Genomic DNA, 24,095 nt, shown 5'->3' with positions numbered 1-24,095 from the left:
CAGTAGTTGGTGTTAAATCTGATGTTTGCCTGTTACGGAAGTGTTTTATAACTTCAGCTGACCTTTCTAAATACTTGGTTTATATAGCACTGATGACATGTTATAGACTTAGGATCTTGTTGACTTGACAATTTAAGAAGACAGGAACCTTGGCAATATTTTTTGTATGAATTAAATGCTGACATGCAAACTGAGGCAGAATATTCAGATACAGTTGTAGAAGGGTAAATACTTTCCTAAAATACCATTTTCAGGAACCTAGTAAAATTTCACACATCCTACATATCCAGAACAGCTGTTGTTAGAATTTAAACAGTTTTTGTAGAGATGCCCAAAATCAGAACTGTTGCCTTTCGCAGTGAATCCATACTTAAGTTACCAAAACTGAACTGAAAGAGAAACTTTTCCATCTTGTACCGCTCCTTTTATTTTAATTTTTAACCACTCATGTAATATACTTGTGTCATCTTGTATTTGTGTTTTATATGAACACTGTCTAGGTGTTTAGAGGTTCCAGAATGTCCTCAGTGGTGTCCTAAGAGCTTCATAATATTCTATAATAATAATACACAACAATGATTTTCCTCATACTTGGTCTTCACCAGAATTTATTGCTGTAAATGTGTGAGAAAAATGTCCTTGGTCATTCTTAAATTATGTATATTTTTTAAAAAAAAATATATCCTTAAAAATATGCATCAAAGTATTTTTCTATCACTGCCAATGCTTTTAATTTAATAATAACAACGTAGACCTTTATTACATGTTCTTGCAGTGTCTTAACTGAAACGCTGAAGATCTTCATGTCTAAATACTTCTAATTTAGTTGGAAGTGACTCTAAACAATTTAATAGTATGTATTAATAGAAATGTTTATGCATCAGAGTGATGTAGTCTGTTATCACTATAGTTATCTGAGTATAATGCTGGATTATAAGAAAATATTTGAATAGTTGAGGTAAGGCTGCTGAGTATAATAATGGATTATAATAAAATACTTGAATAGTTAAGGTAAAGCTGCTCAGGAATCATGTGAGACCGCATAATAAAACTGTGTATCAGTAGAATATGTATTATCTGTATATTTTCATAAGTGACTGGTATAATCATTCACTCAATTTCTGAAAGGCTTCACAAATCCTGATTCCTTTTAAGAGAATTAACAGAGGTAATTTAGTGTCCCTTACACATTTTTAAATACATTCCTGTATCTAACAAATGGAAATTCTCATCAGAATCCATACCACTTAGTATAAACATTGGTAAAAAACCACTGGATTTTTATCACAGCTGATGAACTGTGAATGTAAACTGCAAAGATGTGCATTTATCTCTCAGATTGAATTCTCAAGCTCTTTGTTATGACAGGTATTCCTGATTAGGAAGTGTGGGTAAGGTCATTGCACGACTCTGCTCAGGTGCTGGATGCAAACAGGTTTGTTTCTGTGGAAGGAGCACCCTCAGTGATGCGTGGTTATAGGTACAGTGTGACTTGTGTCTTCTCTTTGCAGGCAGAACTTGTTGATATACAGTATGGGACTGTGGAAGACTTGATCCGGATTCAAGCCATTACAAACGTGACCAAAAAAATTGCACTTTTGAAGCTAGGACAATCACCTTTGCTTTATAAGGTTAGTCAAATGCTTGTGGCACTTCAGTTGAATTGTTTTTTTTCAGTTTCAAAATACCAAGACGAGGACTTTTCTATCCCAGTAAGTTAGGATTTACTGGCATTCAGATTCTTCCTTAATACTATCCACTTTGATCTGTAGTGTCTTTTATGTGTTACAGTTATTTATTTTGCTGCATATCTTGCAGTGCCCCAGTAGTATACCATATTTTCTTTGGGTGTACTGTAAGCCTTTTGACAAATAAAGAAATCCCTAAAAGAAATAGTAAAGCATGAAGGGGAGGGGGAAACGGCAGCTGAGATCAGGAATAGTTGGATCTGTGTCTGCTAAAAATGTATGTATGACACTGCACTGAAATCTTTTGTTTCTGTGTGGTGGTTGGCCTGCCGGCTGTAGTTTGAGCCTGCTGTAAGAGGAGGCAGAGCACGGTATGTGCACTGAGATTGCGAGGTTGTAACCAGTAGCGGACACTGTAGGAGAACTAACATCATTGTTTATGGTTTTTGTAAGAAATGACATCGTAACCTGTTTTCATCATGATGTAACATAGCCTTGCACTGCGGAGAGGGTGCATTTGCCACCTCGGTTCTTTCTGCTGTCCTTACCACCCTAGCGGGAAGAAAGGGACTGTGAGTTGGAAAACAGCATTTACTTCATGGTAGAATGTGTAGAATGTGGTAGAATGGTAGAAGCAGACTACCCTGAGGTACACAGATAGGCATTTATTCCCTCTGCCATTAACAGTCAGTAACACCTGTAAAATCACCAGGATTTGCTGGTCTATGGATGGATTACCACCAGTTCAGAATAAGAACCATGGTTTTGTTCCACTCCCTCCTTCCTCCTTTGGTTGCAGCGATGTGTGGGAAGGAGTACACATGGGTATGTGTGTGTTTGATCTTCCTCCTCCAACTCCAGTTCTGGCAGAAAGCGCAGAGACAGGGCTCACTCATCCACTTGTATATTAGACATAATAGACTCAATATATAAACCACATCTAAATTTTAAATGTCAAGTAACTGCCTTCTATTGCAAATATTTTATAAACAAAAATGTTGGTTTGCCTTTCAGAAAATACACTAGCCCAATAAATATTTAAGCATTTCATTCCCAATTCACAAAAGCAATTATAAAAGAACAGTAACTCCAGATATTATAATTAAGAGAATCAGGGTCTGCTCTGTCAGCCACAGAAAGCACAATCGAGACCACAACACAGGTTCAGAAAATAACCACTTAATATTTTTTTCTATAGGAATAATATTTGTCTCAATAAAAATGCCATTTTCAACTGAGTAGCTTTAGCTGCTTATTTGAATTATTTAGATGCAATCTAATTAGGCCTGTGAAAGGTCAGTTATCATTGTTGGAACTTGGCTGTTGTGCATCATTTCTACCAATAGATCTTACACTGCATTTCACCGCTCACTGACAAAACCAATGAAGTACCAGCTGGGGCTCATAAAGTAGGAATTTGATAAAGATGCCAAGTTTGCTTTAATAGCACTGTCTAAAGTTTCTATTGGATGCACTTTTTACCAGTTTAATTTGTGTTCCCGTAAGCACTTAGCAAGTAGTGGCAGCCTGAAGGAGTGGGGCAGAACGATTGGTGTTGAGGACAGGGAACAACTCAGGAACTTTTAGTTTGGGTTGGCTGTAGTCTGGTCCCAAGAAGTAAGTGTGAACTGGTGGCTGAGGTGTATTAGCCACACTTGTGGAACAATTCATTTTGCGCGTTCAGAGTCTGTTACGAAACATGAGCCAAAGTGTGGTATGATCACGAGATGAATTTCAAATGCATGCTCGGGATCTGAGCTAAAAATACAGCCACCCAAACCTACTTTTTGTGTTCTGCTCATGCAGTTGGGAAGTTTGGCCTTTATTTGTTATTTCTTCTTTTTGAGGTGGTAAACTACCTTTATCTTTAGAACATTTAGAACGCATTAGTGCGTCTCTGGCTGGGAAATAATTGTAAGCTATTAAAAGTATCAGAAAATATAGAGGAAGATACCAGATGTAGATTCCTCTTTCATAAGGAATATTTGAAGTGAAAGAGAAAGATTGCCTTCAACAGCAAATCCTGCTGGTTTAAATGGGCCCAGTATCTCACTACTGAATCCACTTTTTGTATCTTCTTTTTTCCCGCTAATGTTTATGTTTCTGTACTTAACTGAGTCTCACATTTCTGTTTCCACAGATACTTCCTTCTGCCTATTTTTCCCTTATCTCTGTCTTCCACGTGCTTGGTTTTACATCACATTAAAACAGAACATTAGTTCATAACAGAGCTGTCGCTATATATATATATATATATATATATATATATATACTTACTGCTTTTCTTCATAACTTCTGTGTTTAACTCGTGTTTTTAACATTTTAATGTTCTTTAATTGCCCATTATTATTACTTTATATTATACAAATATCTCACTCTGGATTTGGGTCTTATTTTTATAGAGCCTGCACCAAGGTTTCATCTTCATAATAGAGTTTCTAATCATGCATCTGTTTTTCAGCTCTGTGTTCTCCCTTGCATGGGTGTGCTTTTTGCCTCTCTCTCTTTTACTGCCATCATCAACTGCTGTTTTTCATGTGTTTTTCCTTTTTTCCCCCTTTTGTGTTTCTAATTTGCCTTTTTTTTTTTTTAAAAACTCGACTGTTCTTTCTCTCCATATTGAGTCCATTGGAAAAAGCCTGAAAGTAATAATAAACTGATGCTGGCAGAAAACTCACCATGAAAACTGAACATTTCTTTAGTCAGAAGAAAAGTAGTAAGAAATAAGCCCAAGTGATGGGAATTTGAATATTTGGAAAAATAATTGTGTTACTGACAGTATTTTTGCTGTAGAGGTTTAGTTTGTTGTTTCCTGGAGATTGGATAGGGCACAAAATTTGGGGGAGGATGAAGGTTGAAAATAATTTGAAGCTTCTACTTTTAGTCTTTCCAATTAGGCCCATTTCTCCTATCTTCAGACACACTTGAAATAAGACAAGGTTTAAAGCTTGGAGTAACTTGGAATTGGAATGTACCGGCAATCTGTAGTACGCAAAAAAGCCTGAAGTTAATATGCTGTTAGAGTATGTAGTTGGATCCTTAACATGAGTAATTCTGATTAAATTTGGTAAGGTTCATAAATTGAAGCTGCTTTGTGAGAGTGAGGTTTGTAGAAATCTGATCTTACGTTATTTTTGTAATTGAATATGATTTTCAGATTTTTATCATGAGTGTGTTCCACTGAAACAGAACATAATATCTGATCAGGGCAAGAAGGGCAGCAGCTGTGGCAGTAGGCACATTTCCTAGAGTACTGCCAGAGCCACACAGAAACATCTCGATCCCTTAATCTGGACCTTTTCAGATAAAGAATATGTTGCTACAGCTGTGTGGTAAGTTATACATATAAAAATCAAGGACACGGACCCTACCTTTATAGCAGGACGAGGTATCAGAGTGTTCACTCTGGGGGCAGAAAAAAAAAACAGGTGTGATAAAACTGATAGATAAAAAAAGGGATACATATTAACGTATATATAAATCAGAGTGGAGTGGAGATTTAGAAAGGGGTTTTACTATTGATACGACAGTATTAAGATCAGTAAGGGAGCAAGACTCTAGTCTATTAATGTTAAAAGTGGGAGAAAATAGTGGTAGACATGCTTCAAGGGCTCCAGCAAGTTGTAGTATGGCAAAGGCAGAGTCATTTCCAAATGCAGCTGAAAGGTTGAGGAATTTACTGCTCCTAGCACCTGGAGAGACAATATCCTTCAGCAACACTAAGGCAGTGGACTGAGTAGTGGAGCATACAGGGAGTACTCACATGATGCATTAACCTGGCATAGCCATGATGCCAGTAATTTCTGTCTCTAGCCAGAATAATTTACAGTGCTGAATAACTGACAGAAGAATTTTAAACTACTGTGTCTGCTCCTAAAGGGATTTTGTGACTAGTTTGAGAAACTTGTAAAAGCTGGATTGTTTCTAAATAAAGAGGGGACTGGATTAAGGAAGAAAAAAAAAAACAAAAACAAAACCTTAAGGAAAAAATGGGAAAGAAGTGAGACTAATATAAGACAGAAGCACAACTACTGGAATTAACTACCAGAAAAAAAGTAGAATATTTGCTTCCTCATGCCTTCATATTGAAAGTGTCTGCCTCCTGGTGTTCTGGCTCGAAGGAAGATTTGTGTTTTGGTGGAACTCAGGTTATTGGGATCACTCCTGAGCTTCAGTAGCCACTTCCATACAGGAGGTCAGAGCAGACTCCCTGGTGTCCTTGTATCAGGAGGATCTATAAATGCAAGGAAAGATTATCAAGTTTGTAATTAGCGATTAAGCAAATCACTTTTGTGATGTAGAACACCTTCTTGAGAAGGAGCAGCTTGAGTTGCCTGCTGTGTTTGTAGACAGAAAACATCTTCTAGTAGTATAAAACGTGTGGTGACAGAAAGATTGATGAAACCACCTCACTAGCACCCAGATCCTCTGCCCTAAAAGCTTGCCTGAGTATATGTCACCACTGTGAGCACATAAAAGAAGACGGAGGAAGCTTATTTTCAGGGAGGACTGCACCATAGTTTCAGTATCCAGTGTCTGGAAATACCATCTCCAGATACGTTTTTTGAAAAATGTTGTAAATTTTGAGCATGATTTAATCTTTTGGGGCTGGGATTCAAGAAAAAGCCATAATTTCTGTCCTAAATTAACTTTTAATAGAGTAACAAAAGCCCTGAAGGCCAAAGCACTTCATCTTTAAAATGTTCACATATTAACATTTTTTCCTCATCCATTAAATGAAGATGTTGTTCTACTGTGTAAATATCTATATTTATTTTAATAATTTACTGCCTTCATAAATATTCATAAAATTGCTTTTTAACTATCATAAAGTTTAGAAATGTGGATGCTTGCATGTTGATGCGGAGGTTATTGACAGGCACTTACAGATAAGGATTTACTAAATGGAAAATATTAAAGATTCCCAGAATAAAGGCAATTTGCCAAAAGGCTTCTATTTAATAACTGCATTAGTTCTAAGTAAGTTTACTTTGGAAAAAAGTTATTTTTCTTTTCTACTGTCTACATTGTTTATTTCTTTCCCTCTGGTATTTTTTATGGCTAGCACTGTGAAGATTACATTTTAAATCTCCATTTAACTAGGGCTCTCTCTCCTTCCCTCCCTCCCTCCCTATATATACACATGTATATCTGTGTGTATATAAGTATGAATATATATATATACACAGTGTGCACATACAAATATATATATAAACTATATTAAACAAAATGGTTTTTAGGGAATTTTAACACCTTATATACGTTTCATTACTAAGGACACTGAGGGTTGATTTGTTTGGGTTTTTTTTTGTAGGATGGAATTTTTTCCAAGGCACTTAAAATCTTTATATACCCATTTCCCATGTGAGTGCTATGGGATTTTTAATATTATATCCCCTCCCAAAGCCCTCCTTGAAAATTTGAGCCATAGGTATAAGTAGTATGGATTGAAGTTGTAGAAGCATATACAACTAGACCTGGAGATGAGGATCAGAAAGGTCCATCCAGTAACATGCACTCGAATAGCATCCTGTTTCTCAGGTTTTCTCTAATTTATCATACTTTTAAAATCTCATCTCTGTTCCCAGAATCCTGAGAGTTTCTCTTGAATAATCCAAGCTGAGTTCAGGTTGATTCATAATGATCGGATCTGTTGATGCAGAGTTTACTATTTGGCCAAATTATATTCCTTACAACGTATGCTTGTTCTTCTTTTCAAGGAACTACTAGTTGCTTTGTGGTCCTTTTTCCTTAGCCTTTGTCTCCCCTGAGTTTATAAGGAGATTCCCTCCTTAAAGTCATTTGCTATTCTTTATCCTTCCCCCCCCCCCCCCCCCCCCCAAGTTATGATTTAGCATACTCATGTTCTTAACCTTGCCCCTCCTCAGATTCTTTAATCTATTAGATATAATCCAGTGTAAAGCAGGCTCCCTTTTAATTTCTTTCTCTACTTCCTATGTAAAAAAAAATTCTGTATCCAGGCCTTCAAAGCTTACGGGACAGTAGTCTATACCGAAAAGCTGTTCATGTAACTGAGGTTTCACAATGTTATCAATCCTGTGTTTTGAATGATTCTTTTATTCACTATTTAACTCTTCCTGATTTCATGATTCATGGAGTGATGCACAAGCTGTTTTGCTCTTAGTGATTACTGGGAAAATTTGTGTGTGTTTTGAAGAAAGATGATGGCTCTTCCTTCATCTGAATGTGTGTCAAATTTGAGAGTGGTAGACATAGTTCTCCATTATATTCCTCCTGCTTACTTGCCCCTTTGAACAGAAGGATCAAGCCATAATAGCTAATTAGAGAAGCCTGATGACATCCTGCCTTAACATCATAAATCTGTTCTGTGTTGGGGTGGCTAAGAAATCAACCCCCAGCCCATTGAATATACATACCTGAGTTAAAAAACCAAGTCTGTCTGCACAGATTTATTACTTAATACTTCATCTCAAAGTCATATTTTAAGCTTTTATTGGTAAACTAAGTTTAAAACAGCTTAGGGAAAAAAAAAAAAAAAGTACCAACTGTGAAACATTTTTTCCCTCAGTGTGAGGTATTATGGGAAAGAAAATTGAGAATTGATGCTAATTTGGGAAATCCATAGTTGATGACTGGAAAAAAAAAAAAAGCCAAAAGAGCAGTTTTGTATTGCTGATTGGAACCAAATCATGCTGAGCTCTATTGTTCAGTTCCTAGAAGGCTGTTACAACCCAGAATAATTTAAACTGAGTATGTCAGTTTATCTCATACTTAATCCAGCATTTGAAGGATGGTGTGCTGTGACCTGTACCACCTAAAAGTGAAGCAATGCCAGTGCACTTATAAATCCAATCTGTACCTGTCCAGATGAATATGAAATAGTTGACAAAACTTTGCTCTCATATCCCTTTAGTTAAGTGCACTGCGGTAAATATCAGTAAAGAATTCCTTCTTTATACAGTATAAATGGAAGAAAGTAATTTGCTCTTGTAAGCAATAAGAGTATGTAAGGGGTGGTGTAGGAGGAAAGCAATTGATGCCTAGAAGGAAGCATAATTGTAGCACAACTTGTCAATATTGTCAAGTAATTAACATTTTGGTTGCATCAGTAAAAGGACTTTTACTTATTACTCATTTCCTTTTCGATTACAACCCTCCAGATTTGTTTGAATGTAAGGAGAAATGTGCTATTAGCAGGGTAAATGAGGGGACATATAAGTTAATGAGCAAAAGTAGATATTGATTATTCTGCATTTCTGATGCCATAGAATTTTCCCTGAATGTTTTGAGAAGTCGCTGCCATTTCGCAGACATATTCCCAGCTGTAGTTCCTATTCTGTTTTCCTCTTCTGGATAAATACAGCGGTTCCTGGAGTTCTCCTGCTGAATCAAACTCTGAATTCTTAGTTATTCAACTGGGTATATAGTCCATATCTTCATGTCTACATATCTTCAATAACACTGAACGCTAATTTTCTCTTGGGAAAATAATTCTAAATAGTCATATACTCAATTGGGTGTTTAATTGCACATTCACTACATATATTAAAGGCATCCTTTGAAAAATTAGTCCAGCTTCCATTCTGAATTGCTGTTTCCTGAGGGAAAGGGCTGACCATTTCATAGCAGGTCTCCTTTTAGTACAATAGGCTTAAATTGAGTGAGACATTAAGTGGCTCCCATTCTAAAATGGAGGATGGCTGACTCATAAAAATTTCATTCCAGGGTCTTCTGAAGCTCTTGTCAGGTTTTAGAGGTGTGAAACCCAAGCATAATTTTCTATTTTATCAAGCCTTTTAAAAGTGAGTAGTAAATGCAATCATCCAATTTACTGTCTGAGTGCTATGTCCTGATAAATGGTGCAAAGTCAAGTGAAATGGCTTTGCTGTGAGGCAATTGTTCTGAAGCGGAGCTGAGCAAAGAAATCCATTGCCTCAATTTGTACCTCGGAGCCCTAAATTCACACAGCTGATCAGCTACTCATGTGCAGGGCAATAGGAAAGACTTAAGCACTTTGTCTTTCCATCATAAAACCTAAACCTTTTAAATTTTCTCTTTCTGCAGATACACTAGTCATACTTCTTGCAAGGGATCTTGGCGCTTTTTCTGCGGCTTCTATAGGGAATTATAGGCATTTTTTTCCTGCCGAAGCTTCTAATTGAGCTGGACCTTCAGATTAGTTGAGCTTGGATTTCACAAAAGAGCCATTGACAGACAAATTATTTGGGCCTTTTTTCATCTCATGTGTTTCCAGCACATGCTGTTTGATTTTAACAACAGCTGAGAAAGAGAAAAGAAAATGGAAGATACAGGAGCTTTGAGTAGAGATGTGGAGTGAATATATAAAATCTCATCCTGCCAGAACAGGTCTATCAGCCTTTTAGTTTTCTGAAAGCACCAGCCACTGGACTAGGTGGAGCAATGTAACCTGTGCTGTTAGTCTGCAGAACTGCCCACTTGAACAACTCTGCAAAGGATAATTACAGACCAGGACTGTACATGCTGGTTATTTTATATTTTCTGGACTAGTGACCAGAGGAAAAAGTCTTCCTTCTTCAGGCAACAAATGTTTTATAAGTACTCCCCTCATTCTGTAGTGGGTTTGAATTTCATGACATGTTCTGTAGTAGTAACCGTTTTATTATTTTATTAAAAAAACCTTATGATTAGTCTGTGGCGTTTTTATGCTCTTGTAGGTCTCTTTTTCTTGTTTCACAGTAATTACTTCTTAATAAACAGTTTATTTACATGTCTGAACTGAGTAGAAAGATATCAAAAATCATTATTGTGGAACAAAATTTTTATGTAAAACTTTATTTAAAAGATTACAGAAGTAAATAGTTCTGCTTCATGAATCATTTTATTTGATAAACCAAGATGTCACAAATTAAGGATGTTTTGAATGTTTTTTTGTGCCTTGTGGCTCTTTTTTTTTCTTTTTTTTTCTTTTTTTTAATCTGTCCTTTAAAATGCAGCTAAATTAACACAATTAAGAAAATAAACAATTCAGTAACGCAGTGGGTTCTCTGAATAGAAATAGCTGCAAATCTGGTCCTACAGTTTAGGCAGTATAACCAGATTCAGACCTTGATTTGATTTACATTTGTTCTGCATGGCTTTAGAGACTCATCTGTAACAACTGGTTCAGAAAATCAGCACTTGTGATTTATGTATGAAAATCTGAATTCTGCCCTTTCATATACACCTGTAGTTCGCATTGTGATCAGGACGTTGAGTAGAAACGTGGTCTTCCTGAATATCCAACATTTTCACTGGTGTCAGTGGAACTAGGTTTTTATACTTTGCATTCTGTAGCCTATGAAGTTTTTTACTATTTTCTCTAGGTTTATTTGGTGCACTCTTTTCAGGTCTTCTATAGCAGGATTTTGTGGAACATAGCTGGATAAAATTTATTACTGCTCGTCCTCAGGATTTTGCAGGGTTTTTTTGGGGGGTGGGGGGGAATGGTGGCTTTTAGCATTATATTTTTTCATTTTCTCTTTCTTTACATAATGCTAAAGAAGCCGTAGAAAGCTAAAGTCAAAATTCCACTCTTAGCTTTTTTGGGCCTCTCGATGCCCGTGCATGAATTTGAAAAGAAAAACACCCAGTCCATCACGGCAAATATAATTGGCACCCACTTTGCAAATACAGCAATACCACTTGGAATATTTTGTTTTGATTGGGAAGACATTAAACTAACCTTCTGTGCAGAAGGCAAGTCTTCCACAGCAAACATATTTCCACTTAACAGGAAAAGATTGTGCATTTCAATATGTAAACTCAGGTATTTTAATCGTGTTTTTAGGTCTGGGTGAATAATTCACAGACAACAACATGCACAACGGAGTTAGATTTACGTTGTTTCCTCTAGACCCAGCTCTAAGTAAATGACAACTTGCTTTAAGTTATGTCTTATCCTACTATATTCTCATGATTTTAAGTGGATTTGGGTTTTCTGTGTGGGATTTGTTTTTTGGTTTTTTTAGTGTTAAATTCGTTTTAAGCAATTTTCTGAGAGCAATTAATTTTCCATATTTGAAGTTGGAGTTGTGATCATTCATGGTGATTGATTTTTTTTCCTTTTTTAAAACCATTGCTTTTGATGCTTTTTTGATACAAATGGCCAATCAAGGATGTTGCATATGAAAAGATTCCTGAGCTTCATGATGGGAGAGAAAATAAAAGTTGTCTGATCACAGTCACCAGAACCTTAAGTTAAAATTGGTGAAGCTACTTTCTTAAATTGGCTTAGGATGCCATATAATAACTAGTAACATTAGTAAATAGTAACATTTTTCATTAATAGTTCAAAATTTCACATCACTTGTACACTTCAAATTGCTCTAAAAATCAGATTATAAAAACTCCAACCAACCAAACCGAAAACCTCACATTGTTGCTGCTGATAGCCTTGTGATTGTAAATAATCATAGCATGTGCCTTGGCTGTGATTTGTCAGCACAGTGCACAGTTATGTCTAGATACAGGTAATAATTTAGACAGAGGACAGAGTTATTTGCATTTTGTGAAGGCTGGAGGAGTGCCTGCACTGACAGTCGAACATGTTATTTATGTTTTTCCACTGTAAGTTATTATGCAGGCATCATAGGAACTCTTACCACAGAGCCTCAGCACTGACCTTGAGGTGACCTAGAGATACCACCCTTTCAATAAGGAGGAAGTATATTTTTCACTTCTAAGTCAGTCTTGGTTTTCCCTAGAGTGAGAATTGACTGTATTGCCTTTTATATCAGTGTTCGGTTATATGTGATGGTTTTATGATATAAAATGTCCATTGGGGAACTGACCTGGCAACTCATTTCAGTCAGGCCTCCTACCATGATCTCAGAGGAAATTAGATAACATTTAATCCACTTAACCACCTGACCGTGTCCCATTCCTGTTTATCATATTACAGAGTATAAGAAAAAAAGACAAATCCAAATCTGCTAGTTCAGGCCATTCTTAGATTCCAGGTTTAAAAAAATATTTATGGCAGATTAGAAATTAATTAGTCCTGTGCATCTGACTGCTGTAGAAATTCCTTTTTCTCAATAACCATGTATGGCATCTCAGTTTTGAATTCCCTCATAGCAATGCAGTTGATCACACAAATGCGTGACACGTTGGATTTGCCATTTCCAATATCAGATAAATGTGGAGGCTTACACAGGCTTTATGGGCTCTTGCAGTGCCGGGCAATGTAAGTTGTCTCTATGGTGAGGTGCTGTACATGTACCTCCAAAAATGAGATACAAGGAAGATATTTGGAATGCATTAGGGGAATTGTGACTTGGCCTCCTTTTTCTGCCTAAGAACTGTATGTAGCAACAACCCCATTCAAACCGTGTGTGTATGTCTGTCTTGTTTCGAAAGATTTAAGCATGAGTATCCTGTTTGCACAGTGCTTCACGCTTGTCACTAAGGGGAGCAACTTTGAAAGATGGCTTTTGCCCTAGCCAACAAAACGGGGTTGGAAGGGTGATACAGAATGGGATAAAAGTACAGAAATTTTCACAGCAGAGTATTTAATTTACATTTTGTTCCTTTTCACTGTAATGCAATTCATCAAAAAATGGCTAATTACAAAAGGTGCATTTTAAAACAGTGCACGTGAGGCTGTCATACCCAGAAATGTTTTTTGTTGTAAGGTTGTATAATACATAGAATATAATCTGTTTGCAAATGCCTGTAGTGTTTTATTTTCATCTGTGCATTTTTGCATGTACTTTTCTTCTGGAAAACTTGTGCTCTTTACACAGTGTAAAATGGGTTGCACAAATATTTTTAAATGAGATTTTTATTTAAAGATAATTTATTAATTTACTTTGTTTGTAAGGTTACCTGGCTGGAATGAATTTTGATGTGAGTGCCGTACATGTTCACTGAACGTTGCAGTGCAAAATCTGATGTTGCCACTCAATGTTCTTTATTTTCTTGGAAGATGAAGCCATTTCAGGGCATACAGAAAATAAGGTTTGCTTCTGACCTACCCAAAGTGCAGAATTGTTCAATGCTTTGGTGATAGCAGTGGTAATATGGGAACAATAGCTCTAAATGCCCTATTCCTCTCTTTTTCAGTTCAGTAAGCACACAGAATAAAACCTGAATAACATTATTTAATTTTGAAAATACCTATATTTTAATGTCGAATTAGCTTGATTATTAGTATGACAAATTTTATTTCTTAGTAAAGAGATAAACTCGGTACAGTGAAGTTTCTATTATTCTGCTCTTGATCTAAAAGAATGTAGAAAAGCAGCCTTATCTTTAAGCACATTAGAACTCACTTTACTATGAAGAACATATTTAAGTCCCTTAGTATGTTTTACAGGAACAGATCCCCTTTAGCGAAAGAAGTCATGTCTGGTGTTTATTCAGGTAAAACTCTCATATGATGATAAGGTCATGGCCATCACATAGTACTGTTATTGTTGAAATATTGTTACCATAAACTGTCATGGTAAAATGCACAGACAATTGCTCATCCAGAAGGATCGGCTGTTTAGTGTTCTGTCAGGAAGTTCTTTTTGACCAGAAAAAAACCTCCATCTTTTACTATGAGAACATAATATAAGTAAAGTACTCTGTCAGCCTGATATTCTTACCTGACATGGCTCATGCTTGGGGGAAGAGTGTGAGTTACAAAGCAAGTACAAAGTAATGTGGTTTGTGGTGTTTGGTTGGGGTTTTTTTTGGTATACCTTTCTCAAAAATGACAATCATTGGTGTTGTGACCTCCTGAAGTGAAAAAGTGTCTGGGCTGACTTAATTATTGACATGAATATTCCATGAATTGATATATTCCAGTTCTGAGCCAGTTCATACTTACTTCTATCACCACTACAGTTATCTTGTGGTGGATAAATTCCACTATGTAGATACTTAGGATTTCTTGATATAGAATTGCACATTTGGAAAAGCATGTATTTAAAACTCCAGTAATGTTTTCTGACTTAATGCAAAACAAAAATGGATATAGCAACCTCCCCACAAAATATTCCAGCTTCAGTCTGTGTATGGATGGGCCAGTGTAAACGATACAATTCTGAGGGTACCAGCTGCATGCTAAACACTAGTCTTTGCCCTTTAAGGATCTTAGGAAGAGATAAGCTTTGATAAACTTTTTCGCTTGGCCTCAAGATTAATAAGCAGTGTAAAAAGAGCTAGTGCTTCAGAAGTCTGTGCACCTTAAAGAACACCAAAGCAGATTTTAAGCAATTTTTTCTGAAATTAAGCTAGTTGGTATCTCGTGGTCAAGGTGTGTTACATGATGATTTGGTTTGCCTCTGAAGATGTTTAGAAATACTAGGAAAAGAGACATCTTTAATATATATAAATAAAAAACATATAAAAATAAATTTTTAAAAAGCAAATAAAAACATCTCTCAAAAAAATCCCTCAAAAAACAAACCAAACATATTTAAAGGCAGATGTGTGTCTTGTCCTTAAAAAGGAAGCATCACTTCCTTTTGTACCTTCTGGTGTTGACTTAAGTCTTTGGAGTGGTACCATGTTAATGTTTCAGTCAGTTTGATTAGAAATGGTAATTCCTTCATTTTGGAAATCAGTTTACTAATAATTATTTTTGGACAAACCTATATATCTTGTATCTTTAAATCAATGTACATCAGTTTCCTAGCTTAAACCATCTGGGACTTTTATGCTGATGGACAGTACATAATGTTTATTGCTTTCTGAAATCTAGAGGAAGAAGGATGATGTGAAGTGATAATGTCAGTAATACAAGTGTGATATGGCTTCAAATTCTACTAGTGTCTGAATAAAACTCTTGTACTTATTAGTAAATTTATGTATTATAAATGAAGTTGAACGACACAAGTTACATGTAGACTTAGAAAGCATATGGCTATGGGAATTAATCACTGAATAAATAAGCAATATGCCATAATTTCAACAAGATTAAACAATAGAAATGCATGGAGGAAATGTCATATGCAAAACATTTTTTTAAGTAAAAAACCAGGTATGTTCTTTGAATTCTTCTCTATTAATATGTACTTCATCTGGTATTTCTAGAGGCAAATAAAGCAGCAGTTATCCTAATATTAAAGACAGATTTGTATGTTGTTCCAAGTATCTGCTTATTAGTATCATATCAGCATCAGTACAGTCCAGATCCGCCTTCTACACAGTTACCTGTGTGACCCTAGAGAGGTTCACATCTTCTTTTTTCATCTATCTCAAACGTGGGGCTGAGTGAGAGCATTTGGACAGAACTACATCCATCACAGATTTGTAAATTCAGAATTGTGAGTGTAATTGAGCAAATGGCTTGAGAGGATTTCTCAGACTTTGTTTTGTCACCTGATCTCTGATCTCAAGTGTGTACCTCTGCTGCCTTCCTGTTGCTAGGAGATCAGCAGTTCAAAAATACCTTTCTCAAAACATTGTGTTTCAGGATCAAAACATTTCAAAGAAGCATACAAAATTTAAATGCCTTTTTGTCTCTAAAAAAAATATCATCCCCCCACCAATTGATGTTGTGTATAACTGAGAAATAAAAATCATTTGATTGACTATTTTGTTATCGAAGGTTAATCCAAGAAGATTGATCATTAGTTAACAGTGCCATCTGGAAAATTACAGCTGTTTTGTTCCCTATCAAAATTGCTCAGGTCCTCAGAATAAAACACAATGGTAAGTGTTTTAAAAGATGCTGAGACTAAAGAATAGAAAATTTCTGGTTTATTGTTGGAAAACAGACCTTTTCACTGCTGCTTCTCAAGGCTTTGTGCCCTCATTTTGAAGTCAGCCATAAAACTTTTTTCTCCAGCCAGGGAAACATAAACAGTTCATTCTAATAGGTTGTGCTTCTCCCCTTTTCTAGAAACCAGTAAGAACCTCTTGGCTTATCACCCTGTTTTACAGTGTCCATCGCCGACTTGTTGCTATGGTGTCTGAATGAAGGGTTATATAGGGTGGGGATACTTCCAAGTAGTTACACAAATGCTTGTACTTCAAATCCAGAGATCTTAGATGGTAAATCTGGAACTTATCACTGGTGACTGTGAGCTGAAATTAATATAAGTGTTTCTAAAGCAGAGTTCAAAGTCTTCAGTTATTTTATAATAATCAAGGATTATTTTATGTGGTGCAAAGATCTGTGTTAGAGAAGGTTTTTACTGTCAGCTGCCTTCTAAACTCAGTATCTTCATGGAATGTTTCTTCACAAATCTTACTGAAAAGATAGCTTAGTAGATGCTGGCAAAAGCTCCAAAAGCTAAATTAGACTTTAAAATGCCTGTCATCCCGGTTTAAGTATCTTCACAGAACTACTAAGCTATTCAGTGTCTCCTTGTGGGCATATAGGCTCTTGTGGAAAGATGGGCATTAGTTAATTTGTTTCTCTAAGTTGTCTCTACTTCTGCAATTACCTATTCTTTATATACTTTGTCTGTTTTAGGATTAATCTTTAGCATTTACTATGAAAAGAATCATAATGTTTATTAAACATTTTTCCATCTCCTGAGAGAATTAGGTTCACTATACATAGAATCATAGAATCATTTACGTTGGAAAAGACCTTCGAGATCATCAGGTCCAACCATAAACCTGACACTGATAAGTCCACCACTAAACCATGTCCCTACGCGCCACATCTACACGTCTTCTAAATACCTCAAGAGATGGTGACTCAGCCACTTCCCTGGGCAGCCTCTTCACCAGCACTTTTGGTGAAGAAATATTTCCTCATTTCCAATCTAAACCTCCCCTGGCACAACTTGAGGCCATTTCCTCTCATCCTATCCCTTGTTACTTGGGAGAAGACACCAACACATAAAAGGTTACAAATCCTGACTTCTAGTTTCTTACCACTTTAAGTTTATTGAGACTGAGTGTGTTATGTTGGTTGGTGTAAAGCTGGTGCATTTAAATGCAGACTTAGACATAATTTCAGTAACTATTAATATTCTAAATATAATGGATGTAATTGCATTTTATATGCGATATTTACATTTCTATGTGATATATATAATAAGAGATGCAAAAGTAAGCTTGCCATGTAACCCTGAACTTCATTTCACCTTTTTGACCGGTTGCAAGCAATAAGTACAAAGATTAGTCATCACTGGCAATCTGTCACCAGAGAAGAGGAATTAACAGGCAAGAACAGGAATTTCTATTTATTCTGTTTTCACTCCTTGTCTCATTTGCAAAGATGATGCATGAGAAGATGCTTGTTTGAACTTGGAACCGTTCCCTGGTTTTCTATAGATTTCTATACTGTGTTGAACAGCAGAGATATGAATGTCTTAATTTATGTGTCAGATCATAACACAATGTTATGTGGCAGCGTAACACTGTGTTGTGCTTGAGCTTTTATTTGGGGTTGCGGCCGGGGGTGGTGTTGTGGGATTTTGGTTTGGTTTGGTTTTTTCCCCAGAGTAAAGTTGTGTATGCTTTAAAAACTTCTACTGGAATTTCCATCTCAAAACAGTAGTGTAACAGAAATTGATTGATCATGAGTTGCATTGTGTGTTCCTTTTCATTCATATTCTAACTAGAATATTCTGTGTTTCTGTCATTTAGAATTAAGTTTAGTGGAATTCTAGGAGCTGCAAGTGGTGCTAAATCCTTTCAGTGTGCCAATTAGAGGGAACTATATTTGGTTTTAACATAGAAGGTTTCAAATGATCTTTTCTTTTAGTCTTTTCTTGCCTTCCCCAAGAAATTTTCAGAGAAAGACAAAAATGACTTTACTGTGGCTGCTGTCCATGACCTAGTTGCGAAGAATGACAGGGAGCAAAACTGTTTCTAGCTCATCTTTCTTAACCATCCTTTGTGTGACCTTCTTTTGGTATTGGGGTCTTCCGATTCTAATCACTGCATAAAAAATCTTTATGACAGCAAACCAGACATATTTTTCAAATTTCATCTTTTTCACTCCACTTTTTATGAGAAGGCAAGGGCATATTTTTGGATTGATGTTCTGGGACTAATTGTATACTTCTTACTGAAGAAGAGCTGCGGGTTTTTGGTTTTGGTTTTGTTTTTTTTTTAACTGATGGTGAATGAATGACTTTGTAGTGCTTTGTGACTGCCAAGCTAATACAACTGCCATTCCTGTTTTCATCAACTACTACAACCTTGGACCTCCTTCATGTAGCTCTTTCTACTATTTCATTTTGGTGAAATGGGCTATCTAGTAGGTCACAGGAGGAGCCAAAGCTCTTTTTTACTGGTATTTTGAGTGGAAAGCAGTGAAAAAGAAAGCGTCTAGGAAAAAAAAAAAGCTGCAAATATTGACTTTTTCAGCTGTTATGTCTTTTGTGCAGATTTCCTGTAGCTTTCCTGTACCCAAGTTATACATAAAGTGGTACTTTGCTTTATTACATATTCTGCTGTAGACCCTGATGTTCAGTATGAAAGATATGCTCATGATATGTTCTGGTAGCACAGTTCATGAATCAAGTCTTGTGAAAAAAATTCTACTTGCTAAAATGTCAGTCATGACAAAAAATGGAAACGAGCCAGATTTTTAATTTTTGGATTTCTAGGGGAGCCTTTGAGTGGAAATTAGTACTGATAATTTATAAAGAACTTTTATTGCAAAGGTTTTTAATAACTTCTTTAATATTTATAGTTTTTGAAATAACTTTATACACTGGGGCACATTCTTTATGATCATTTCTTTTACCATTCCTGGTTTGTGACTGTTTTTTTAATAAGGAAGATAAATAAGTTCATTCTGAGTATTGATTTACTTAAAGGCATGCTAACCAAGTAGTTAAACACTGCTCTTTTCCATAAATGAAAGTAAAATATTCATCAACCAATTAATAATACGCATTTTTCCTAGTTGATATATAGATATGCCTGAGGCTTACATATAGCATACCCTATATCATTATATGTTCCACTTGGAAACATAAAATTAAACCAAATGTAAATTTAAAAATGCATAATAATACACAACAAAAACCCAGTATCTAAAGAGACTGCTATATTACGTTCAAGGTGTTATTTTAAAAGCATGAAACTGGATACAGTGTAATACCCCAGAAAACAGTTGAGCAGAGAACATGTTTTGTCCTTTAAAAGAAATGGAAGATTCTGTGAAATGCTACTCTCTAATTGCGAGAATAATAAAATAAGTGAAAAGGATTTTTTTTTCTCACAGGTCTAATGAAGGCAGTTGTATTTTAACAGACGTCCTAAAATGCAATTATACTTGAGGCAGCAAATGTGCCTTAATTAAAAATCTATGACTGATTGTTATGGGGGTTGTGAGAACATCTGCTAATATCCTGATAGATACCCTATAACATCTACACTCATGGAGCTAGTAGAGTCATAATCCTAGTTTGATCTCGGAGGTGGTAGGATCACTTGGGCTGTTGGTGTTTCAATGGTACTAACTTTCAGTGTCAGTACTGGAAAATATATACTCAGGGTACCCCGAGATCATACCAAATGCAGGCTACATGTAAGTTGAGAAAAGATTGTTGAGAGAATCAAAGATTACAAGTTTATATTGTAAATGAGGCACAATGTGGGGGGTTTATGCTAGTAGGTATTTCCCTTTCTCTCTGATTATTTACTTCCTTAAGTCTTGCTGGTTATTTAACTGGTAATTTTAGAAACAACATAAGGTTGTTTTCCACATTGTTGTCTCCATTTTTTGTCCAACCTCTCCCTCTTTAGCAGCATTGAGTTAGTGCCGTTATTGCTACGGTTAGCAGAAAACAAGGAGAGAAAAAACCACCACAGGCTAGATCTGTTTCCTGCACCAAGAGTAATGGCGACCCTTGCCTGAGGGGGACGCCGCAGCCCCTGGCCCAGGCCGGCGGGAGCCCTGAGGGGGTTTGTGTGCACCAATCAGACAACGTTCCACCCCCAGAACGAGCGGGATTGGCCGAGCCTTGCCCCACGCGCTGCCCCGGGTAATCTGCCTGGCAACGCAGAGGCTCCCAGAAGCGAGGCGGGGGGGGTATGGTGGGGAGCGTTTGGCGGGAACCGCTGCCGGCAGCGGGTCGCCTCATGGCAAATCCCGCAGGGTGAGTGCTGCTCCTTCGGGGCGAAGGAAGCCGTGTTTGCCACAGCGAGGTGCCACGGCACTCTCTGGAGGTGGCAGTGGGAAGGGTCTGGTTTCTGAACACGTTTGCCTTCATTATGGAAGCCCCGTGCGTCAAAGCACAAAGGAAGCAATGGTTTTCCGCACGTCCTACCCCGGGTGCGGGCCGTTAGATGGCTCAGCAGTACCTGCAAGAGACCCAGAGTGAGGGCAGGTACTGGTGTATGCAACCAAGCAAGTAGAAAGTGGGTCTGCCCTAAAGTGTTTCACATTGGGGTGCCTGTTGGCTGGGAACTTGCTGCTGGCTTCAGGGGTGGTGAGGAGAAACAGACTGAGACCTCCATGAAGTTGGGACTAGGTGCCCTGGAGGAGTGCAGCGAACAGTAAGGCTCCTGGGACAGTAAAACTGCATCCCCCTCGCCAGAGAAAACCTGTGGGTTTGTGTGCTGCGTGAGGTGCAGAAGGGTGGTGTAGACCTGACGCCATGGCTTTCTGTGTGAGAAGTGCAGTGTGCTGGGAACAGTGTGTGTAGATGGCATCTGCTGGCTTTACCTCTTCTTTCTAGTGGTAGTACAACAAGTGAATAATTAAAAAAATAAATAAATAAGATGAAGTTGGCAGATTTGACTCAGGCCTGTGAATATACTGACCGGTGGATTTTGGATTAAAAGTTTGGTACAATGCATAAAATACAACTAAGGGTCTAATCAGTTTATTCATGATGATTTACCAAGATTATAATTATACCTTTGTGTAATTGTTTTTTGTGTGATGAATCTTCAGCTCTATTCTCTCTATAATAGAGTCTAAACATTGGCTGAAATAACAATAAACATAATAAAAAACAACAGTTTCAGCATGAACAAGGAAACGCTATTGGCTTTTTGGAGGTTGCTCATCTGGACATTCATCCAGTCTGTTTGTTTCTTTATAATGTTTACTGAATATTTAATGATACTTATTATACACACAGTCCTCCTCCACATGCTTATTTAAAAGTGAGTAGTATTTCCTGAAGATGTAAGAATGCAATAGCAGTATGAAAGGCTTTATATTACATACTCATCAAATAATGAAGCATTTTTTCTGGACTATAAGCAATTCAATTATTTTGTTTCTGAAATAAATTAAGTAAAGCTTATTGAGTCCAATCAGCCCTTGTTTCTAGGGAATTGTAGTTCAATTTCATTTTTAATTAGATTGAACGTTGTGAATTTCTTAGCAGTGGTAAGCAAGATCTGGCAATAAAATATGCACTCAATTTGTATTAAAAGTTCCTAAATCTAGTGCAGGGAACTGGCAGTATATCTGGCTTATGTTTAATTGTCCTATTGTGAAAAATTCCATTTTTAAAAACTGCTGATGTGTAACAAATTACTTTTCTTTGATAAAACTGTATAGAAGATGAGCAGACAGCAAACAGGGAAAAGTATGGGACAAAACATTGAGTTCATTATAAGCTTAATACCACATTCAGGACCATGACATTAAAAATTTTGCTGTGCAAGGATTACAGGATTAAACCAAAGAGCTTTTTGGTTTAGAGATGGTGGGGGGGAAAAAGTCTCAAGAGGTTTTTTTCTCAAATACTGTGGCTGACAGAGGCTAGTGCCTAGATTTCCAGTCAGACTAGTAGACAACAAGCTGAATTGTGATTCAGCGTTACACGTGAACGCTTGGGAAATCTTGATCCTGTTTGAGTGGTGCCAATTTATGGCAGCTGTAATTTATTCAGCACTTTACTCATTTTGCTGTTGTGAGGTTCTCTCGGCTTTGCACCATAGAAGCTGCTGCTCTGTGCATGTGTACTGTGATTCGCGGTGCTGATTGCCTGGCTTGCATTTTCTTTGCTTTCCTTTTTGTTTTGTTTGATGGCTCTATACTGTGTTATCCATGTTCAGACAACGCTGCTGGGCCTCTTTACAAAATGCAGGTGCGCTAGACAAGGTGGCCATTCTGCAGCTTTTGAATACAGCATAACTTATAGGAAATTTAAATGTGGCTTTGTCACAGACAACATCCCTGTCTATGGGGAATAATTTCCATCGGGGATCAGGCCAACATCAGTAGAACATGTGGGACATGTTAGAACATGTTCTTGTGTTTGGGGGTTTTTGGTTGTTTTGTTGTGGTTTTTTTGCCTCAGAGAATGAAAGGGTCAACTCTGCATATGGTAATGCTTAACTGGTATATGAGAGATGTCTGTGGGAAGGCTGGGTATGTACATTTTGTTACATGACAGTTTAGTTGCTCCTCCTTCTACAAGAGCACTTCTGTGTGACTGAAGGCTTCCAAGGACTTCTCATGGCTACATCTAGCACAAAAAGGGATTGAACTAGTATGGAGACTTAATATTGCTCCACATCGATGGGCTAGGAGCATTGAAGCCTAACTTCCCTCCAGTAGTTTCTTTTTAAGATAGATGCACTAAGGAAAAACCTTATTCTTTTACTTCTAAAAGCTGATATTCATGAACCTTCACAAATCAGTTTTCTTGTGGTTAATCCCAATTTAAAAGTTTGCTGCCCTTGAATAGCATTTCTCTGACAGAAGAATGTAGTTAAAAATACAACTGATGGTAAATTTATGTGCAAAGTAGCTCTTACTGCCATACAGCTCCATATGCATATTTTTATGATTAACGGACTAAGGTTTCTTACCGTTCCCCCCTGCTTTTTATTCCCATTCTGTAGAACATACAGGAAATACAAAAGGGAAATCTCCTCTCCTTAGAAGTAATTTTTAAATATGAAAAGGACAACATTCTGAAAACTGAAAATTGTGAATATTGTGAATAACAATTTCAGTTTGGAAAGTGATTAATAAAAATATCTTGATACAATCTTAGGTATGCACGTTACACTCTTTCCACAAATAAATGCACTTTGTATTATCATTTCTGTGATAAGTCCATCAAAGTTTTAAGGTCTTGCCATGATGCAGAACAAGTATTTGCTTTTGTATTGTTCATATATATATGGCACTGTATGTCAGGAATAGTTTGTTTAATTCCAGTGCAGTATGTTTTCCACCTTGTAAGACCTTTATGGGAATAGCCTGTCATTTATGAGATCACTGTTGTCTGCATTTCTAGCTTTTTGAAGTTTTATGCAGCTTAATCCTTTTCCCAGTCCTGTTTGTTTGATATAGCAATTGTGTCATTCCTTAGACAAGGACAGTATTTGAGCTGAATAGGAAAGATATATTTCTTTTCATCATACCCATGTTGTCAGCCATTAAACTGGCTATGTCCTCCATCTCTTTTTACTGTCTTAATGCATCACCTTGAGGATTGACCAGCACAAGCCAAAACCTCTTCAGATAGAGTTTTGCCATGGAATTCTTTTGAACGCTGTCCCTAGGTCTCTGTGATGGGAATTATA

At 36.8% G+C, this 24,095-nt stretch overlaps 1 protein-coding gene across 1 annotated transcript in view; it reads left to right on the top strand.

Annotated features, from left to right (window-relative positions):
* Positions 1 to 24,095, top strand: part of NAALADL2 (N-acetylated alpha-linked acidic dipeptidase like 2) — a 434,283-nt gene that overhangs the window by 220,924 nt on the left and 189,264 nt on the right. Inside the window, exon 5 of the mRNA XM_074912228.1 lies at positions 1,512 to 1,631. Within this exon, the coding sequence (XP_074768329.1) occupies positions 1,512 to 1,631 (120 nt within the window). The remainder of the gene's footprint in view (positions 1 to 1,511; positions 1,632 to 24,095) is intronic.

The sequence above is a fragment of the Athene noctua genome, chromosome 8 (genome assembly GCF_965140245.1).
Source record: "Athene noctua chromosome 8, bAthNoc1.hap1.1, whole genome shotgun sequence".
In the NCBI taxonomy this organism is placed as follows: domain Eukaryota; kingdom Metazoa; phylum Chordata; class Aves; order Strigiformes; family Strigidae; genus Athene; species Athene noctua.
This window is presented reverse-complemented; position numbering and strand designations above follow the sequence as displayed.